Below are 19,711 nucleotides of genomic sequence, written 5' to 3'. Positions count from 1 at the left end.
ACAAGCAAGACCCTACACTTTTGGCAATCCTTTTTGAAGTGACCTTTCTTTTTGCAAAAGAAGCACCGCTTAATACCGACTTTCTTGATTGGTACTTTGTGCTCCTTCTTGCCTTATTGGCCATGATTGCCTATCTTGTCTTTTTCTTTGCCATGAGTTGCCATGTGTGCACTTTCAGGCCTCTCATGTTTCAACCTCTCCTCCTCTTGTACACACATGGTCAGAAGTTCATTGACTGATCATTTCTCCTTATGTGCGTTTTAGGATATTTTGAAAGCACTGTATTCTGAAGGGAGAGAGTTGACACAAGGTTAACCAAAAATGGCTCAGAAATTTCAATCTCTAGGGACTTCAGTTGAGCCACAATATCCCTCATTTCCATGATGTGTTCACGGACACCCTTAGAATTATTGAAGGTTTTGATAGATAGTCTCTTCATTAGGGTACTGGCTAAGGCCTTACCGGAACTCACAAACTATTCCTCAATAGCCTTAATCCTTGACCTTAGTGTAGTCAGGGATTGAACCCCTTATGCCCTTACTGACATGAGATTTTATGAGTATCAAACTTAAGCGGTTTGACCGCTCCATCTCTCGTACTTAGAAATCTCTTGTGGTGTACTGGATTCCGTGGGAGTGGGAGGTTCTTCCTCACGGAGCGCCAAGTCAAAATCCATTCAACCCAAAATGAAGAGAATATTTTCCTTCCAATCGGAATAATTGTTACCACAAAGTATTGGAATGCGAGATGAATTATCAATAATAGTAGTAGGAATAGCTGCAAATAACCAAAGAATAATCACATGCTATGATAAGAAAAAATATAAAACTATATACAACAATAATCCTAACCTTCCTGTGGGTAGAGGTTACATCACACATGGATTACTATTATCTTTAATTAACAAGACTTGTAAATTCAAACGTCAAGAAATAAATTTTTCATACCTGTGGGTATAGAAAAATCTATTTTGATGCCTGAAATTACCATCTCATACTAATCAAATCATAAAATTTAATAATCTCCCTATGGGTAAAAATTACTAAATTTTATGACTTTATTACAATTTGATGCCAAAATTTTTTATGAAGCTAATTTTAAAATGATTTTATGGGAGCATAAAATTTATAGGGATGCTGTGGCTACTCCCAAAAATTTTAATATTCACGCTGCAAGGCATTCTTAAGTTATGTTGGCAAAGATAATAATGTCACTGCCAAAAACATTTTCCCAATTGTTCCAAAAGCATCTCTCGTAGCATTACCATAAGAAAATACCGATCCTAGTTTACCAAACCTCTTCCTCTTTGGGGAGCCAACAGATTCCAAGCATCGTTCTATTCTCAAAAAGAAAAACAAAGTGAACCATGTAAGTATATATTCTTTTCCCAATGAGATTGCAGTACTAATGCAGGGCCTGCTAGCTTTCTGAACTTTTTTCTTTTACTTTTGTTGTATGTGTGTCTAAGTGTCTTTTATCTTTATGTTGCCAATATCATACTGTACTCATCAGTTTACTAAACCGAAGCAAGATCTTAACGGAAGCCTCGGTCAGAAAAGCAGCAATGATCAGTACAACCCCTGGAACAAGTCCTGCCAATTTTACTGTCGAGGGTAGACTCACAAATTAAAAACTGAACCAGACTCTTCATCTCGATTTCCGATAACAAAGGTCACATAAATGCTAATGGTAGTTTGTCCTCTTATGGTGCCTATTGAATGTCTACAGTATATAACAAAACTCTTTTTAAAAATGGTGTCTCTCAGGTCAAAAGTTTCAAAAAGAAACAAAACACAACTTTGTGCCTATGCACGCACTACAAAAAAAAAAAAAAAAAAAGGATTTTTCCAACCCTTTTATGCTGCTAGGTAAAAGCGTCGGCAAGTTTAGAACAGACGCCAATTTTTGCCAATGCTTTTGAGGAGCGTTGGTAGATTCTACATATGGACGACGCTTATAAGCGTCCTCCAAGGCCTGGAGCAATGACGACGCTTATAAGCATCGAAGGCCACCTCCCCCAAATACCCAGCCCGATCAACCTGAAAGCCTCCTTTTCATCTTCTCTCAGCCTGATCGACCGACCTTGCCCTAGCCCTCCTTCGATCTCCTCCTCTTCGGCGCGAAGCCCCGATCGATCGAGGTCTGTCCTCTTCTTAGGCGTCGACCGACCGTCCTTCAAGCCTCGATCGAGCTTCGCCTTCGCCCGAGGATCTTCTTCTCCTCTCTCCTCTCCGGCTCCGACCGACCGAGCATCTAGCCTTGATCAGGCTACGCCTCCGGATCTTCTCCTCCTCCCTCCTCTCCGGCATTGACCGACCGGCCTCAAGCCCCGATCGATCGAGGTCTGCCTCTGCTCGAAGTACTGCACTATATTCCTTCAAATTTTCCACTGAACTAAGATTTGTTAGATCGTCAATCTGCTCAAGGTATTGCACTACATTCCTTCAAATTTCTCCCTAAACTAAGTTTTATGCTAATACTTGTTACCTAGTATAATGCTGGTTACTATATCAAGTTTCATATTCATATATAGTTCTGTGGTCTTGTCATAGCCAAATTTAGGTCCTGCAGTCATCACGAAATATGCATGGAATCTAGAATGTGCTTTCTTGAATTTATAAATCTCATATAGAAGTCTTTGGGATCTATAATATTAGATAGAACCCATTCTTTTCATATTAATATTCATAAATTATGACTTAATTAATGAGGAGACCTAATTCCTTTATTTTCTATTATGTGCTGGGCCAAGCAGTTAAAAAGAACTGCTAACTGATTATATAAATCTTAATTGGTGTCATCATGATGAGGAAAATGGATTTTTTTTATTGTCACAATATGCTAAGTTCTTTCTTCCCTACCCCCCAACCCCAACCAAAATGGGGGGAAAACAGGACCTGAAATCTTTCTTGTGGTAAGGAGGGGACTCTATTACTGATTTCCAATACGGGGAAGGAGTTTAGTTGCAGCTGAAATGTCAGGACAAGTTCATGGATCATTTATAAGATATGAAAAGAAGTAGTGAAACTATTACAGGCAGGGACAAATTAGCAAGAAATTCTGTAAAGGTTGTAGATCTTGGCCTCCTAACTTGCTGGGGGTTGTTTGTGGTTTTGCCATCATGGATTTTAACCTTGAGTTGTATGTGATAGTAGGAGATCTGACATGGTTGTGGATGTGTTCTATGCTATGTTGAGGCTGTATCACTGATAAAAAAAACATATCATTGTCAGCCTGTACCTGTTTCAGTGCAGGTTGTCGGTGAGAGAACAAAATGGAGAGTGACAGATCCTGCAGAACCTTGTCTGATATTTCTATGTTACTTCACCATTTCATTTCATTAATGCCTGAGAAAAAAAATGAAGCAGCAGCACAAAACTTCAGATATTACGTATCTCTTTTCTTCTTTTTTTTTTTTTTTTGATGAAAAATAGGAGAGGAGGGGGAGGGACCAGCCCACCCGCGTAGCAGCCCCCACTGGGATCTCCTTCCATCAGGAAATATTCGATACAGGTCACAGATTTTCGCATGCCTTTTCCGACCCGTGGGCTCACCCCACTGGACTCACCGCCTCACGTGTGGATACGTCACCCCCGCCACCTTGGTACAAGTGGAAGAAAAGTATAACCGCCAACGAGCCATTCGGGCATGGAGCATTCGGTCCCCTAATTTAATCGACGCCCGCGCGTTTTGAACTCGGACAACTCGGACGGAATTATCGCCCCCTTACGTATCTCTACTAAGCTAAACTGGCCGTTAATCCCATCATCATTTATTTCAATCTATCAATTACTTTTGATGGCCACAGAAAAACCTTTGCTTGCACTTCTCCATCTATCACCATTTGCTCTCGCCTCTTTTTCTAGCTTTTGAGCCTCCGGAATTTGGAACCAAGTTCCCGTTTCTATTAAGGATATGGACAGGCTAACAAATAGAGATTCCTTGTAGAAAGGGCAAAAAGATATGGCTACCTATATTCGAGAGCCATTTTCTTTTTCCGTTTTTGGCCAAAAGCAACAGTTTATGGTAGGGGAGATGAGAGTTCACCTAAGGCTGAACTCTGATCCTAACTGCACTCTTCCTAAAGAGTTGATTTGCTCATAAAAAAAATTACATCCTCTAGGACAAGGCTCTTTGATTGCACTATGGTTAGGAGTCCACCTTATTTGATTTTTGAGGACCTACATGCAGTTATTTATAAGCCACAGAGATCAAATTAGAGAAATTATGATACAGAGAGTTCTTTTGATCTATGCCTTCTTCCTTAAGAGTGTATCAAGATGAGAATGGCAGGCACTATGTTCAAACATGGCTGGACCAAGAACTCTTTGTATGCACGTTATATAAGTAGTTTTCTCCCATCAAGAAAACTGACTCCTATATGTATGCTGATAACTATTCCATAATTTTTAGTTTGAACAAGTTGAATAACTACCCTTATCTTCTAATATGTGAGATAGAACAAATAAATAAATAAACATATTATTTTATTTAAAATATCTAACATTCTCCTAATTGGAAAGAAAGCACATCCTACTTTCTTTTAGTTCCAGCATGTGCGACAAATTAAATGTTGCCATAACTCTAAGAACACTACATGATTTATCTATTTCAAATTGTGATGAAAAAAAAAAAACTTGTGGTGTAAAAAATGAACAATTCATCAGCTTTCCACAATTGAAAGTGAGAATACGAGACAAATGATTTGTAATCTCCTTGGGATGGAAACTATTTATAGTATATCTTACAGGAAAAATATATCCATTCATGCTAGAAAAACACGTGAGCTTCATGCACTGACATGGACACCCGATCTAACGTTGCAATGAAACATGTTGACCGTGACTAGTGAGAGAAGCGGAACCACAATTTTTGCTAGGTCCATGAGAACTAGTGGCAAAGCAAAGGCTCGAGCAAGGGATCGTAGTTGGACCATTCGCACCCATCGCCGTTGGACCAACCCTGCATAGCTTCGAAAGGACTCCTCACTTCACCATTCACCTCGCAAAGTGAGAATAGATGGTGCCCGAAGGAACGCGATGGGTCTGTCAACTTTGATGGATCTATGCTGGATGGCGGCATGCGAGGCGGTGCAAATTTTATCATACGGGATCCGCACTTTAAGGTAGTGGCCGCAGGCGGCTGCCAGTTGTTCGATACATTGGTTCCGGAAGCAGAGCTGCGTGCAGCCTGGACGGATCTTCGACATGCGCGGACGGTGATATGGGCCAGCTCGATTATTTTGGAGGGCGACTCGGCCACTGTCATTGGATGGATCCAGAGGGGTCGAGGGGTGAGAGCACAGACCACCCCTTGATCTGCGATATAGTCAGGATGATGAGAGATGGAGGGGCCGTCCAGACCAAGCATGTATTTCGGAAGGCCAATAGGACGGCTGATTGGGTGGCCGCCTATGTGGCCCATCACTCGGGTACACCCTTTGTTCGGGGGAGGGGGAGCTGCCACTGGCACTCCGTGAGTTATTGTATTTTTATCTTATTGGGTGTATTCGTACACGCACTGTATGAAGCACCCGCCTTCAGCAAAAAAAAATGCTTTTTTTTTATAATAAATGATTCAATACGTTTTAGTACATGTATATCTAATAAAATTAAGAAATAATAAATTTCAAAATATTCTAGACAACTTCGTTTTCCTAATTCACAAGATACTCTAAAATGACCAGCCACATTCGATGCCACCCAGTTAGTAGGTGCATTTTTCGTTTGCGTGAAGAATACAACCACGTTCCTCGAGCAAGTGGAAATGACCGTCATTCAACATCATAGTCACGTCCGGAAAGTCAAGCATGATGCATATGTGTCGACATTCCACGTATAAAAACCTCGTGCGAACAAGAGAAGACTTTCTCTTTAAATTATATAATTTTACGGGCCAGCTCGATTATTTTGAAGGGCGACTCGGCCACTGTCATTGGGTGGATCCAGAGGGAGTCGAGGGGTGAGAGCACAGACCACCCCTTGATCTGCGATATAGTCAGGATAATGAGAGATCGGGGGGTCGTCCAGGCCAAGCATGTATTTTGGGAGGCCAATGGGGTGGCTGATTGGGTGGCCGCCTATGTGGCCCACCACTCGGAGTACACCCTTTGTTCGGAGGAGGGGGAGCTGCCACTGGCACTCCGCGAGTTATTGTATTTTGATCTTATTGGGTGTATTCGTACACGCACTGTATGAAGCACCTTCCTTCAGCAAAAAAAAAAAGGAACGCTTTTTTTTATAATAAATGATTCAAATCGTTTTAGTACATGTACATCTAATAAAATTAAGAAATAATAAATTTTGAAATATCCTAGACAACTTCGTTTTCCTAATTCACAAGATACTCTAAAATGACCAGCCACATTCGACGCCACCCAGTTAGTAGGTGCATTTTTCGTTTGCGTAAAGAATACAACCACGTTCCTCGAGCAAGTGGAAATGACCGCCATTCGACATCATAGTCACGTCCGGAACGTCAAGCATGATGCATACGTGTCAACATTCCACGTATAAAAACCTCGTGCGAACAAGAGAAGACTTCCTCTTTAAATTATATAATTTTACGAGCCAGCTCGATTATTTTGAAGGGCGACTCGGCCACTGTCATTGGGTGGATCCAGAGGGGGTCGAGGGGTGAAAACACAGACCACCCCTTGATCTGCGATATAGTCAGGATGATGAGAGATGGGGGGCCGTCTAGGCCAAGCATGTATTTCGGGAGGCCAATAGGGCGGCTGATTGGGTGGCCGCCTATGTGCCCCACCACTCGGAGTATACCCTTTGTTCGGAGGAGGGGGAGCTGCCACTGGCACTCCGCGAGTTATTGTATTTTGATCTTATTGGGTGTATTCGTACACGCACTGTATGAAGCACCTGCTTTTAGCAAAAAAAAAAAAGGAACGCTTTTTTTTATAATAAATGATTCAAATCGTTTTAGTACATGTACATCTAATAAAATTAAGAAATAATAAATTTCGAAATATCCTAGACAACTTCGTTTTCCTAATTCACAAGATACTCTAAAATGACCAGCCACATTCGACGCCACCCAGTTAGTAGGTGCATTTTTCGTTTGCGTGAAGAATACAACCACGTTCCTTGAGCAAGTGGAAATGACCGCCATTCGACATCATAGTCACGTCCGGAAAGTCAAGCATGTTGCATACGTGTTGACATTCCACGTATAAAAACCTCATGCGAACAAGAGAAGACTTCCTCTTTAAATTATATAATTTTACGGGCCAGCTCGATTATTTTGAAGGGCGACTCGGCCACTGTCATTGGGTGGATCCAGAGGGGGTCGAGGGGTGATAGCACAGACCACCCCTTGATCTGCGATATAGTCAGGATGATGAGAGATGGGGGGCCGTCCAGGCCAAGCATGTATTTCAGGAGGCCAATGGGGCGGCTGATTGGGTGGCCGCCTATGTGGCCCACCACTCGGAGTACACCCTTTGTTCGGAGGAGGGGGAGCTGCCACTGGCACTCCGCGAGTTATTGTATTTTGATCTTATTGGGTGTATTCGTACATGCACTATATGAAGCACCCGCCTTCAGCAAAAAAAAAAAAAAAAAAGGGAACGGTTTTTTTTATAATAAATGATTCAAACCGTTTTAGTACATGTACATCTAATAAAATTAAGAAATAATAAATTTCAAAATATCCTAGACAACTTTATTTTCCTAATTCACAAGATACTCTAAAATGACCAGCCACTTTCGACGCCACCCAGTTATTAGGTGCATTTTTCTTTTGCGTGAAGAATACAACCACGTTCCTCGAGCAAGTGGAAGTGACCGCCATTCGACATCATAGTCACGTCCGGAAAGTCAAGCATGATGCATACGTGTCGACATTCCACGTATAAAAACCTCATGCGAACAAGAGAAGACTTCCTCTTTAAATTATATAATTTTACGGGCCAGCTCGATTATTTTGAAGGGCGACTCAGCCACTGTCATTGGGTGGATCCAGAGGGGGTCGAGGGGTGAGAGCACAGACCACCCCTTGATCTGCGATATAGTCAGGATGATAAGAGATGGGGGGCCGTCCAGGCCAAGCATGTATTTCGGGAGGCCAATGGGGCGGCTGATTGGGTGGCCGCCTATGTGGCCCACCACTCGGAGTACACACTTTGTTCGAAGGAGGGAGAGCTGTCACTGGCACTTCGCAAGTTATTGTATTTTGATCTTATTAGGTGTATTCGTACATGCACTGTATGAAGCACCCGCCTTCAGCAAAAAAAAAAAAAAAGGGAACGCTTTTTTTATAATAAATGATTCAAATCGTTTTAGTACATGTACATCTAATAAAATTAAGAAATAATAAATTTCAAAATATCCTAGACAACTTTATTTTTCTAATTCACAAGATACTCTAAAATGACCAGCCACATTCGACGCCACCCAGTTATTAGGTGCATTTTTCTTTTGCATGAAGAATACAACCACGTTCCTCGAGCAAGTGGAAGTGACCGCCATTCGACATCATAGTCACGTCCGGAAAGTCAAGCATGATGCATACGTGTCGACATTCCACGTATAAAAACCTCATGCGAACAAGAGAAGACTTCCTCTTTAAATTATATAATTTTACGGGCCAGCTCGATTATTTTGAAGGGCGACTCTGCCACTGTCATTGGGTGGATCCAGAGGGGGTCGAGGGGTGAGAGCACAGACCACCCCTTTATCTGCGATATAGTCAGGATGATGAGAGATGGGGGGCCGTCCAGGCCAAGCATGTATTTCGGGAGGCCAATGGGGCGGCTGATTGGCTGGCCGCCTATGGGGCCCACCACTTGGAGTACACCCTTTGTTCGGAGGAGGGAGAGCTGTCACTGGCACTCCGCGAGTTATTGTATTTTGATCTTATTGGGTATATTCGTACATGCACTGTATGAAGCACCCGCCTTCAGCCAAAAAAAAAAAGGGAACGCTTTTTTTATAATAAATGATTCAAATCGTTTTAGTACATGTACATCTAATAAAATTAAGAAATAATAAATTTTGAAATATTCTAGACAACTTTATTTTTCTAATTCACAAGATACTCTAAAATGACCAGCCACATTCGACGCCACCCAGTTATTAGGTGCATTTTTCTTTTGCGTGAAGAATACAACCACGTTCCTCGGGCAAGTGGAAGTGACCGCCATTCGACATCATAGTCACGTCCGGAAAGTCAAGCATGATGCATACATGTTGACATTCCATGTATAAAAACCTCGTGCGAACAAGAGAAGACTTCCTCTTTAAGTTATATAATTTTACTTATATTAATAAATAAAGTATCCTCTCGATTATCGCTTACAACAGCTCTATGCACGTATCTATCAGCATCGGGCAACTTGGCATATCCCCAAAACTTCCACTTTTTTTTCTTATACATGTAGAGATTTTTCTTAACGGTTTTAATATGGTTTTCTGGAATTTATAGAAATGAAAGGATTTTTTTTTTAAGGGCACGGACTTGAAGGGCTGCAGGATATTTTGATAAAAAATTAATTTTTTGGAATTTTATAGAAATAAATGAATTTTTTTAGATTTTTGGCATGGATATCTTTCTAAATATCGAATTTTGCATAAATACCCTTTCCAAATTAATATTTGCATGTATACCCTCGCAAAACTCTGTTATTGTGCAAATGCTCGTAATTTAGCGGTTGTTCTAACGGTATTAAGAAAAATCATATTTATATTAATTAAAAGTAAAATAAAATTTCAAAACTATATTATCGTTCCTATCTTCTTCTGCTATCGGAGTCGCGATCTATTTATATATCTACCCATTAAGAGTATTTTAATTATTTTAATTTGAAACCGTTAATTTTTTAACGTCATTAGATAGCATGGATACATATGCAAAAATAAAAATAAAAAAATGATAGACTGGCAAAACATGTAAATATTAATTTTGGAAGGGTATTCAAACAAAATCCAATATTTAGGAGAGTATATATGGACCCAATTCTTTTTTTGAAGGAACATGGAACTTTTATTTTTGTGGATCGGACTTTGATTTTTTTTTTTTTTTTCTTCCATGGATTTTAGTTTCAAACATGCCTCTTTTTTTTGAGTTAATGAAATTGACTGACTTTTTTTATATATATTTTGAAGGTCAGGTGTGATATTTTCAAAAAAATAAAAAATAAATACCAAACCTCTTTTTTTTGAAAGAAGATGAATTTTTTTTTATTTTTTTAATTCTTGCATATATTTCAGTTTTGAAAAGACTTTTCTTCAAAAGGCACACACTACTTTATTTTTTCCGAGCTAATGAAATGAACGTTCCTGGATTTTATACATCTAATCTACAGATGTGCGGATTTTTCTTTTCATTTTTTTCCTTGATTTTATACATCTAATTCACATATGAATGGATTTCTTATTTTCCAAGTTAATGAAACGAATGCTTTTTGGATTTCATACATCTAATCTACATGCATGCAGTTTTCTTTTTTTACTTTTTCCTTGATTTTGTACATATAATTTGTGCATGAATAGACTTCTCATTTTTTTCCAAGTTAATGAAACGAATATTTCCTAGATTTTATGCATCTAGAGATTTTTGTTAATAGTTTTCCTTTTTTTTGGATTTTATACATTTAATCTACGTGTTTGTGGATTTCTTTTTTCATTTTTTTTTTTTGATTTTATACATCTAATCTATAAATAGATTTTTTTATGAGTTAATAAAATAAACGTTTCCCTAGATTTTATGCATCTAGAAATTTTTGTTAATGATTTTTCTATTTTTTTTGTATTATATACATCTAATCTACATGTGTGTGAATTTTCTTTTTTGCTTTTTCTGGATTTTATATATGTAACCTACGAGCTGACTTTAGAGTTAATAAAATGAATGTTTGTGTATATTTTATACATTTAGAGATTTTTGTAATATTTTTTTTATTCATGTAGATTTTATACATCTAAGCTACGCAATATAGATTCCCTTTTTCATTTTTTCCAAATTTTATACATCCAATCGATGCATACGTGGATTTCGTTATTTTTGGACTTCTCTCTCTCTTTTATTTAGTAGGTATAAAGATATGTGATAAATTAAATAATTTATCGTATAACAAAATAAATAATTTATCTTTGATCATGCATTATGATACAATTCACTAAAAATAAAATTTTACTTTTTATTGTTATCTTCTTGTTGATAATTTAATATTTTTTTGCTGATATCGGTACGAATATATTCAAAAAAACCAAAGGATAACGAGTTCCGACCGAACAGTCCTCTCTCTCCTTTGGTCACAGAGTCTTACCAAAATGATTAACTATGTACTGGGACGAAAAAATAGAATTCGTGATATAAAAATTAAACAATTTATTAAACAAATTGTTTGCAGTCTCTTTCGGGACGGAAACTTTTTATAGTATATCTTATAGGAAAGCTATATAACCATCCGAACACCGTACGGTCATTGATGTGACTAGTGAGAGAAACGGAACCATTATTTTTGCCGTGTCCGTGAGGACCCTTGCCGGGCAAGTAAATGGCGAGGGACGGAGAAACGAGCGGGGTCCGCCAGAAATCTTGGTGGGCAAGTAGTTGGCGGCCAACTGATCGTAGTTTTATCCTTGGCGTCAAAGAAGAATTCGCCCTCCTTCTTGCTCATCCACCATTGAATTATCTATTGTCTACTTTAAAATCTGTGCAAATGAATGGATGGTAAAGCTCGAAACTCTTTCGAATTAGGATGACCGGTCAATATTCGTACCGGCCTCATAATAAAAAATTCTGCACATATTCCACTTGAAAAAGTGAAAATTTTTTCAAAGAGCCAAGAAAACAAAGAGGTTTACCAGTGTTGAAACAAACTTTAGAAAAGTTATATAATTTGACTTTCATTGATGTATCAGAATCCTATTTAGTTGGATAATTATCATTTTTTATAATTACATCATGCTTATGGCATCCTTTCAATTATTGCCTACGCAAATATTTATCAACATCACACATCTTGGCATTAAGGCTGCAAATGGGTCGGGTCGACTCGAGACCCGACCCGGTCCGACCCGCGTAGATCCGATCCAATCCGAATTTTAGGATCCGGGTCGGATCCTAAAATTGGACCCGAATCATTTTTTGGATCGGATCTGGATTTATCGAACCGATCCGATCCAATCCGAATGGACCCGAAGAAGGAGAGAGAGAGAGAAAAAAAAAAAGCAAAAAAGAGTTTTTTTTTTTTATGGGTCGTGGCACTATTGGTCCGTCAAGATCCTCTCTCGATCTATTACACTGTTGATACCTCTGGTGTCTCGGTAGCTGGTTTTTTTTTTCCTTCTGTTCTTTGGTTTCTGTTTTTTTTTAAATGAGGGAACGCTGAACTGAATATGGGTCATGTGCCAGTTTTCTGCAATGGAATTGGATTTTGGAAGAAGGTCTGGGATTTTTTTTTTGTCCTCCTGAGAGGGGAGCTAGGAGACACCAAGTTCCGTCCAATCAGTCATGGACAAAAAATAGTGTGATATGAAATTTGGCTTGTAGACCGACTTACTTAGTAAGTCAGGGGTCATCTGTTCTGACTGGAGGTCAATTGCAAGTCTTTCAAGTCATGGGTCACCCAGCACCTCATAATTATGATATGACCAAATTAGATTTGCCCAAATTCTATCCCAAAAGTGGTTCAGATCCGAACCCGATCCGACTCGAACTCGGATCCGACCCGAATCCGATTCGGATCCGACCAAAATTAGAATCCAAACAAAAAATGAATCAGATCAGGGTCACCCAGGATCCAGATCCATTTGCACCCTTATTTGGCATATCCACCAAAACGATAAGCTTTAAATCATCGTGGGCCCTGCACCGTCCGTGATGCAGTATTGTAGTATAAAAAATAAATATTTCAACACAAAATTATAATACGCGATACAGAATTCCAACCTGCTGATCGCTAATTTAATAATAATAATAGCAAGAAAACTACTCATAATGGGGCCACCACGTTGGTAGAGGTGGCCGTATTTTTTTTACAAATATTTTTTAAAATCTTAAATTTTACATAAATATTTTTTTAAAATTAATATTTATATGTATATTTTTGTAAATCAATTATTTTGCTATTTTATTTTTTTATTCTTATTTTTTTACGTGCTCACACTATTTAACGTCGTTAAAAAAAATAACAGTTCCAAATTAGAATGACTAAAATATTTTTAATGGATAGGTGTGTAAAAAAAATATTTATAAGACGATCACAATTCGCAATGATAGATAAAAAAATAATTTTAAAATTTTATTTTATTTTTAATTAAAATAAATATGATTTGTATTAATATTGTTAGAAGGGTCGAGGAGCATTAGTGTAAAAATAGTATTTTACGAGGATATATAAATAAATATAAATTTTTAGAAGATATTTATGTAAATTTAAATATTTAGAAGGTATTTATGAAAAAAAAACTCTATTTAAAATTTGATGTTATGAGTTCAGATTTGAAGTTTGACCAATTTATATAAATCGCAACCGACTCGGTGGAATCTTGACAAGTGGACGTGATAATATGCCAGACGGGCAATACAGAAATACGAGGAGTGGCGTTTACGTAATTTAGGGGGAGGTTTGGCTATATAAAGGGTGGGTGGGTGGGGGTCTTGTGGCGTCGAACCCTAGATCGTAGACACCGAAGGAGGAGAGGGAGATAGAGCGATCGAGATAAGGAGATAGAACGATGGCGGAAGCGGTGATCGCTTGCCACACCGTCGAAGAGTGGAACCGGCAGCTCCAAGAAGGCAATGAATCCAAGAAGCTGGTAAAGCCTAATCCGCTCCTATCGACCCTACTTCCGGATCCCTGTGTTTTTTTATCTCTCATCTTTTTGGGATTTAGATCGCTATATCGATGTGAAATCTCGGCGCTTTTAATGCATTTCTTTGATTCGAGGATTTTAGGGTTTTGTTCTCGATGGATTTCTCCGATTTATTTGGATCTGGATGATTGGTTTGTTTTGATATGAGTTTTTTTGTGTGATTTTCTTTTCTGGTTTTCGTTTGATTGTATTTACTGAAGGGTTATTAAGGTTTTGAGGAATCTGGATGATGGATTTGATGTGGTCCTTTTCGTAGGGTTGGTTGATCTGCCAAAATTGGATTTTTAGATAATATTTCATTTTTTTTTGTGATGGTTGCATGTTCTGATTTCACTATTATCTAGATTTTAATGGGAAAAAATTGAACTTAAATTTTGGATTTTCCTTTTTTGCTCGAAGATTTCTTTCTTAAATACGTATATGTGTATGTATGTGAGCACCATTTTTAGGAATCTTCCTCATGGTTTTGTATAGTTCAGTGGGGGGTTTGGATTTGATAGCCCTGGTCTAAATATTCTTTTCTCTTTTAAGTTGTAATCGTGCCTGGAATCAGTTCCAACGGTTCTGCTTTTATCCTTCTTTTTTTTATTAATTTTGTTTGCTTTATTTTTATTGCAATTATTTGAATTTAGATGAGGATAAACATTATTATCACTGTTGAAATCATTATTATCATCATTTTGTGTTTGGTCTGTATAGATCCATGCGTCATATCCAATTCCATTTTACATTGGTATGTTCATGGTGTCCAACCGGGGGAAGGAATATGTATCTATCGAACTAATGCTAGGAGCCTCCTGCCTCAGTTTAAGGGTGTTGAGCAGTCCTTTTCGACTTCCTCATATTTAGATCCAAAAAATATTTATTATTATTATTATCTACGGATGCTGTGTCACGTCATTCATTTTCACATCGTTTTATGGTGTATCATGGTCCCATACTATTACCTGGCTATCCTAACTGTTGGAATTATTTGTTTTGCCAAAATCCTTCATGTAAAAATCAATAACTAGATGATTCCTTTTACATTGAGTTGGTTCAATTGCCAACTTAATCTGTGATAGCAAAACAAAGATGTCAATTCATTTCCATTTTTTCTATTAGTGGTGGCGTTTTGATAGAATCAACAACATTGACTTTTGCACATATTTCTTATCTGCAAGTCTGGTCAAATTGTTTATTAAAGCGAGTTCTATATTGGTTTGATAGAATTAATTTGCAGTAATCAGTAGGGGTGGTGATGTATGGCCCGACCTGCAATTGACACCTGATAAGCAGGTTCAGGATAAAAAGGTCAAGATCCTAAACAGGTTGTCCTCATTTAACCCATTTATCATATTTGTAGGGTTTAATTGGGTAAGGTCGGCACGGTTACATCCTGTCCTATTTAAGGCTTGTTAAACCCGCTTAAATTGTTCAAGACCTGTTCTAACTCGTTTAAAACCCTTTTAACTTGTTTTCACAGACCTGATGTGATCTGACTTGTATATCAATCAAGTTACGTGAATTGGGCAAGGTCATTCTGTTTTATGAACAGGTTGGGTTAGTTTTGGATTTCAAAACTGTTAAATAAAAAGGTTGTTTTGGGTTTGACAAGTTTTCCCTAATTCCTATGTCTCAACCCAGCCCAACTTGACCCATTACTACCTGTAGTAATCTGCAGGGCCTCAATTATCTTATGCCACTTTGCTTATTTAAACTGTTAATTAACAAGAACTTGAAACAATAGGTTTGATGACTTAGTTTTTTCTACCTGACTAAGATGAATATGTAAGTAGCTGTTACTTGTATTCTGCTTTTAACTAATCACTTGAAGTGTTTCTTTTCTTGTTCTTTTAATTTATGATTGGAGGTGTCTATCATGTTTCAGCATATTCTTTTGATTTTTATGCGTCATTTATCAAAGTGTTTCTATCTCTTTACAGGCTTGTTCTGGACTTGTGGCTGTGATATGTGAAATGTGAACCCTGTTGATTTGTTTCATTCTTTACTAGTTTTGTACAGTTTGATGTTCTCTTCTTTCCTCAAGGGCCGGTTCTCTCTCTCTCTCTCTCTCTGCATGTGTGTGTTTTTGTGTGCGCTACTTGAGTTGACTTAAAATTTTTCTTGATACAACAAATTGTGATTTATTTAGTTTCTAGATAGTTTTTCTTTTGTTTAAATTTTCAAGAGAACTTGTATATGTTAGGCCCATATCATTGGAGTAACAAAGTTAATGTCTTTGAATTGATTCTTGATTTAAGAATGGTGTGTAGCTAGACGAGCATTTCCATAGATTTCAGCAAGCGTCTCACCATTTATGTGTGCGCGAGAGAGAGAGAAGAAACTGTATATTTTCTTTGATACTACGATATTTGTGAGATCTGACTATTTTGGATGTCATGCTTGCTATAGATGGTCATTGATTTTACTGCTTCATGGTGTGGACCTTGCCGAATGATTGCCCCAGTTTTTGCTGAGCTGGCTAAGAAGTTCACCAATGTGATTTTTCTGAAGGTGGATGTTGATGAGCTCAAGGTAGGCATCCTCATTCCTTTGCTGTGAACGCTTGTATTTGCGCTATCGTGTCCATTTGATTGTGCTGGTTGTCTAATAACTAGTTCTGTAATGGCAGTCGGTTGCCCAAGACTGGGCAATAGAAGCAATGCCCACTTTCATATTCCTGAAGGAGGGAACTATTGTGGAGAAGCTCGTTGGTGCTCACAAAGATGATCTGCCGAAGAAGATTGAGCTGCACATGGCCCAGTGAGGGCTCCCTCATGTTTCATGAAGGATCATCTCTGCTTTACTGTGTACTGCATAAAGGGTCTTAAAACTCTTTTAAGACTTGTGTGGTTAATAAGCATTTCCATAGAATCTTGGATGGTCTGAGATTCGGATATTAGTGGTGTTTCTGTCTGGTTTATGCTGCTTGAGTAATTACTTTTTGCTTGTACTCGAGTCAGGCTTTTAGGCTTTTGGCTCTGAAGATATTTGCATATAGCTTATGGGAAGTATGTTTATAATTCACTACGCCCGCTGATTGTTTCTAGCAATTATGGAATCCATTTTGCCCCTCCCTCAACAGAGCTGCTCTTGATCAGTTCTATGAAGTTCAGAAAGCCAGTTGCTTCTGCTGGCTCTGTGGGATACGATCTAGAGAACTGCTGGATTTTTGCGCTGATCTCCCAACGGAGTGAGATTGGATTATTGGAGAGAGTTCTTCTTATTGCCTTCTAGCGGTAAGATAAATGGGTGTTTTATCGGAATCTCTCGTCTTCGCAAATCAAGGACTAAACTCATCTATTTCCGGCTATTTTGTAGATGGGTTATGTACCCAAAACAAAAAAATAAAAAAAAAAGATGGGTTATGGGGGAACCGCTACCAGTCGTGACACAGCAAAAATTACTGTGTTCGGAGAAAAGACATCTTCAAGCAAATTCATAAAAGATCTTGTGAGAGTCCTCCCATGCGATCCCATAAAAATATATCCATTGATCGAAGCTGGGGATTAGTTTGGAGCCATGGGGGGAGAGGAAGCGGGGAGATGGGAGAGGTTGGTGAGGGATTTGTGGGCGGATTCTATCCTCTAAGAGATGATGGGAGGCGAAGAGTTAGATGAAGGGATCGACATCTATAATCTCTAATTCAATTAGAGATGGCACCGTCACTCTGAGCATATTTTTTTGACTGCAATCACTATGAGCATATTAGTCATAGATCTTATGCTTTTGAATAACTTAGTAATATTAAGGTTTCAAAGGGGGTTATATAGAAAAGTGGTTATGCTAACTTTGAACTAATCCTGGCACGCCACGTGATGGGACCTAGCCCAATCGTCGTATAAGCATTTTTACATGTAAGACCCTGTCAAAGGTAAAAAGATTGTAAAGTTCCCAATCCCTGCCATCATCAATCCGTCACAAACTACTTGGCCCGGAGGATTATGAAAGACTTTGGCCCTGTTTGGAAGAGCTGTTGGCAGTAGAGCGGTTGGAAGTAGAGCTGTCTGAAGTAGAGCTGTCTGAAGTAGAGCTGTTATAAAAAGCTGTTTGCTGTTTGGTAACTACATTCGTGAAGTGCTGTGGTATTTTATTTCGTATTTGGTAAACAAACTAAGAAAGTACTTTTATATGACAAAATTACCATAAAGGACATTGCATAGAATTATACAACAGAACATAATAAAACATAACATAAATTAATACATAAATATACGATATAGTAAAATATTATTTAATATAAAATAATATTATGTTAATATAGCATAATAGTAATATAATTATTAGAGTAAATTAATATTTGGTAATATAACATAATATTAAATTATTTAACATAACATATTAATGTATTATGATATAATATAATATATATTATATTTATAGTATAATACAATAATAAAAGTATAAAATATTATAATTATTAGTATAAATTAATTTCTCATAATATAACATAATATTAAATTATTTAAAATAACATATTAATGTATTATAATGTAATGTAATATAATACAATATTTATAATATAATACAATAATAAAGGTATAAAATATTATAATTAATATTATAAATTAATTTTCCATAATATAACATAATATTAAATTATTTAAAATAATATATTAATGTATTATAATGTAATGTAATATAATATAATATTTATAGTATAATACAATAATAAAGGTATAAAATATTATAATTATTAGTATAAAGTAATTTTCCATAATATAACATAATATTAAATTATTTAACATAACATATTAATGTATTATGATATAATATAATATGATATTATATTTATAGTATAATATAAAAATAAAGGTATAAAATGTTATAATTATTATAATAAATTAATTTTTCATAATATAACATAATATTAAATTATTTAACATAACATATTAATGTATTATGATATAATATAATATGATATTATATTTATAGTATAATACAAAAATAAAGGTATAAAATATTATAATTATTAGTATAAAATAATTTCCCATAATAATTTTTCATAATTTCTCATAAAATAATTTTTCGCGGTCCAGAGACTCTTCTTCGTGGTCCACGCTCGAGGAGGACCTCAGCGTGGGCCGCGAGGTTGATGATAAAAAAAAAAACAATAGATTGATTTTGGAAGGTATGGAAAAGGATTAAAAATTTTTTTCTTCTAAAATGTGGTTCAAGAGATGCATACAAAAATTGAAAAGAAAAATACCTTTTCTTACGGAAGGGAGTCTGACGGCTTGGGTTCTTGGCTCCAGCAGATTTTTAGGTTTATACAGGGATAAACTATATTATTATGTTATTTTAATATGGGCATTTTTGTCAAAAATACAGCTTTCCGAAAAAGCTGAAACAGTTTCTTCTAAAAGCTCCAAATTGGAGGTTCCTTCCAAAAGCTGTTTTTAGCTTCCCGCAAAAGCTGAAACAGCTTTTTGAAAAATTTACCAAACACAGTTTTTCATCTAAAAGTACTTTTGGAGGGCCAGAAAGTGCTTTCTGGCCCTCCAAAAGCTCCCCCAAACAGGGGCCCTGTTTGGGAGAGCTGTTGGCAGTAGAGCTGTTGGAAGTAGAGCGGTTGGAAGTAGAGCTGTCTGAAGTAGAGCTGTTATAAAAAGCTGTTTGCTGTTTGGTAACTACATTCGTAAAGTGCTGTGGTATTTTATTTTGTGTTTGGTAAACAAACTAAGAAAGTACTTTTATATGACAAAATTACCATAAAGGACATTGCATAGAATTATACAACAGAACATAATAAAATATAACATAAATTAATACATAAATATACGATATAGTATAATATTATTTAATATAAAATAATATTATGTTAATATAGCATAATAGTAATATAATTATTAGAGTAAATTAATGTATTATTTTATTAACATATTAAATTATTA

At 36.9% G+C, this 19,711-nt stretch overlaps 1 protein-coding gene across 1 annotated transcript; it reads left to right on the top strand.

Annotated features, from left to right (window-relative positions):
* Positions 1–13,605: 13,605 nt before the first annotated feature.
* Positions 13,606–16,847, top strand: LOC103710201 (thioredoxin H1-like). Its single transcript, XM_039134559.3, has 3 exons — positions 13,606–13,778; positions 16,230–16,352; positions 16,450–16,847. Exons 1-3 carry the CDS (start codon positions 13,698–13,700, stop codon positions 16,582–16,584), a joined length of 339 nt encoding a protein of 112 aa, XP_038990487.1. The 5' UTR covers positions 13,606–13,697; the 3' UTR covers positions 16,585–16,847.
* Positions 16,848–19,711: the final 2,864 nt, after the last annotated feature.

Source organism: Phoenix dactylifera, chromosome 1 (assembly GCF_051530095.1).
Source record: "Phoenix dactylifera cultivar Ajwa chromosome 1, Ajwa_hap1_PhDact_Kaust_v1.1, whole genome shotgun sequence".
NCBI lineage: Eukaryota > Viridiplantae > Streptophyta > Magnoliopsida > Arecales > Arecaceae > Phoenix > Phoenix dactylifera.
The sequence above is the reverse complement of the archived record's forward strand: the minus strand, read 5'-3'. Positions and strand labels throughout refer to the sequence as shown.

What these genes read in the sequence shown, in the direction of transcription:
- LOC103710201 (XM_039134559.3), top strand. Translation starts at nt 13,698, where the DNA reads ATGGCGGAAGCGGTGATCGCTTGCCACACCGTCGAAGAGTGGAACCGG. An exon ending in GCAATGAATCCAAGAAGCTG is followed by an intron (nt 13,779 to 16,229) that starts GTAAAGCCTAAT and finishes TGCTTGCTATAG; the next exon opens with ATGGTCATTGATTTTACTGC. An exon ending in TGGATGTTGATGAGCTCAAG is followed by an intron (nt 16,353 to 16,449) that starts GTAGGCATCCTC and finishes CTGTAATGGCAG; the next exon opens with TCGGTTGCCCAAGACTGGGC.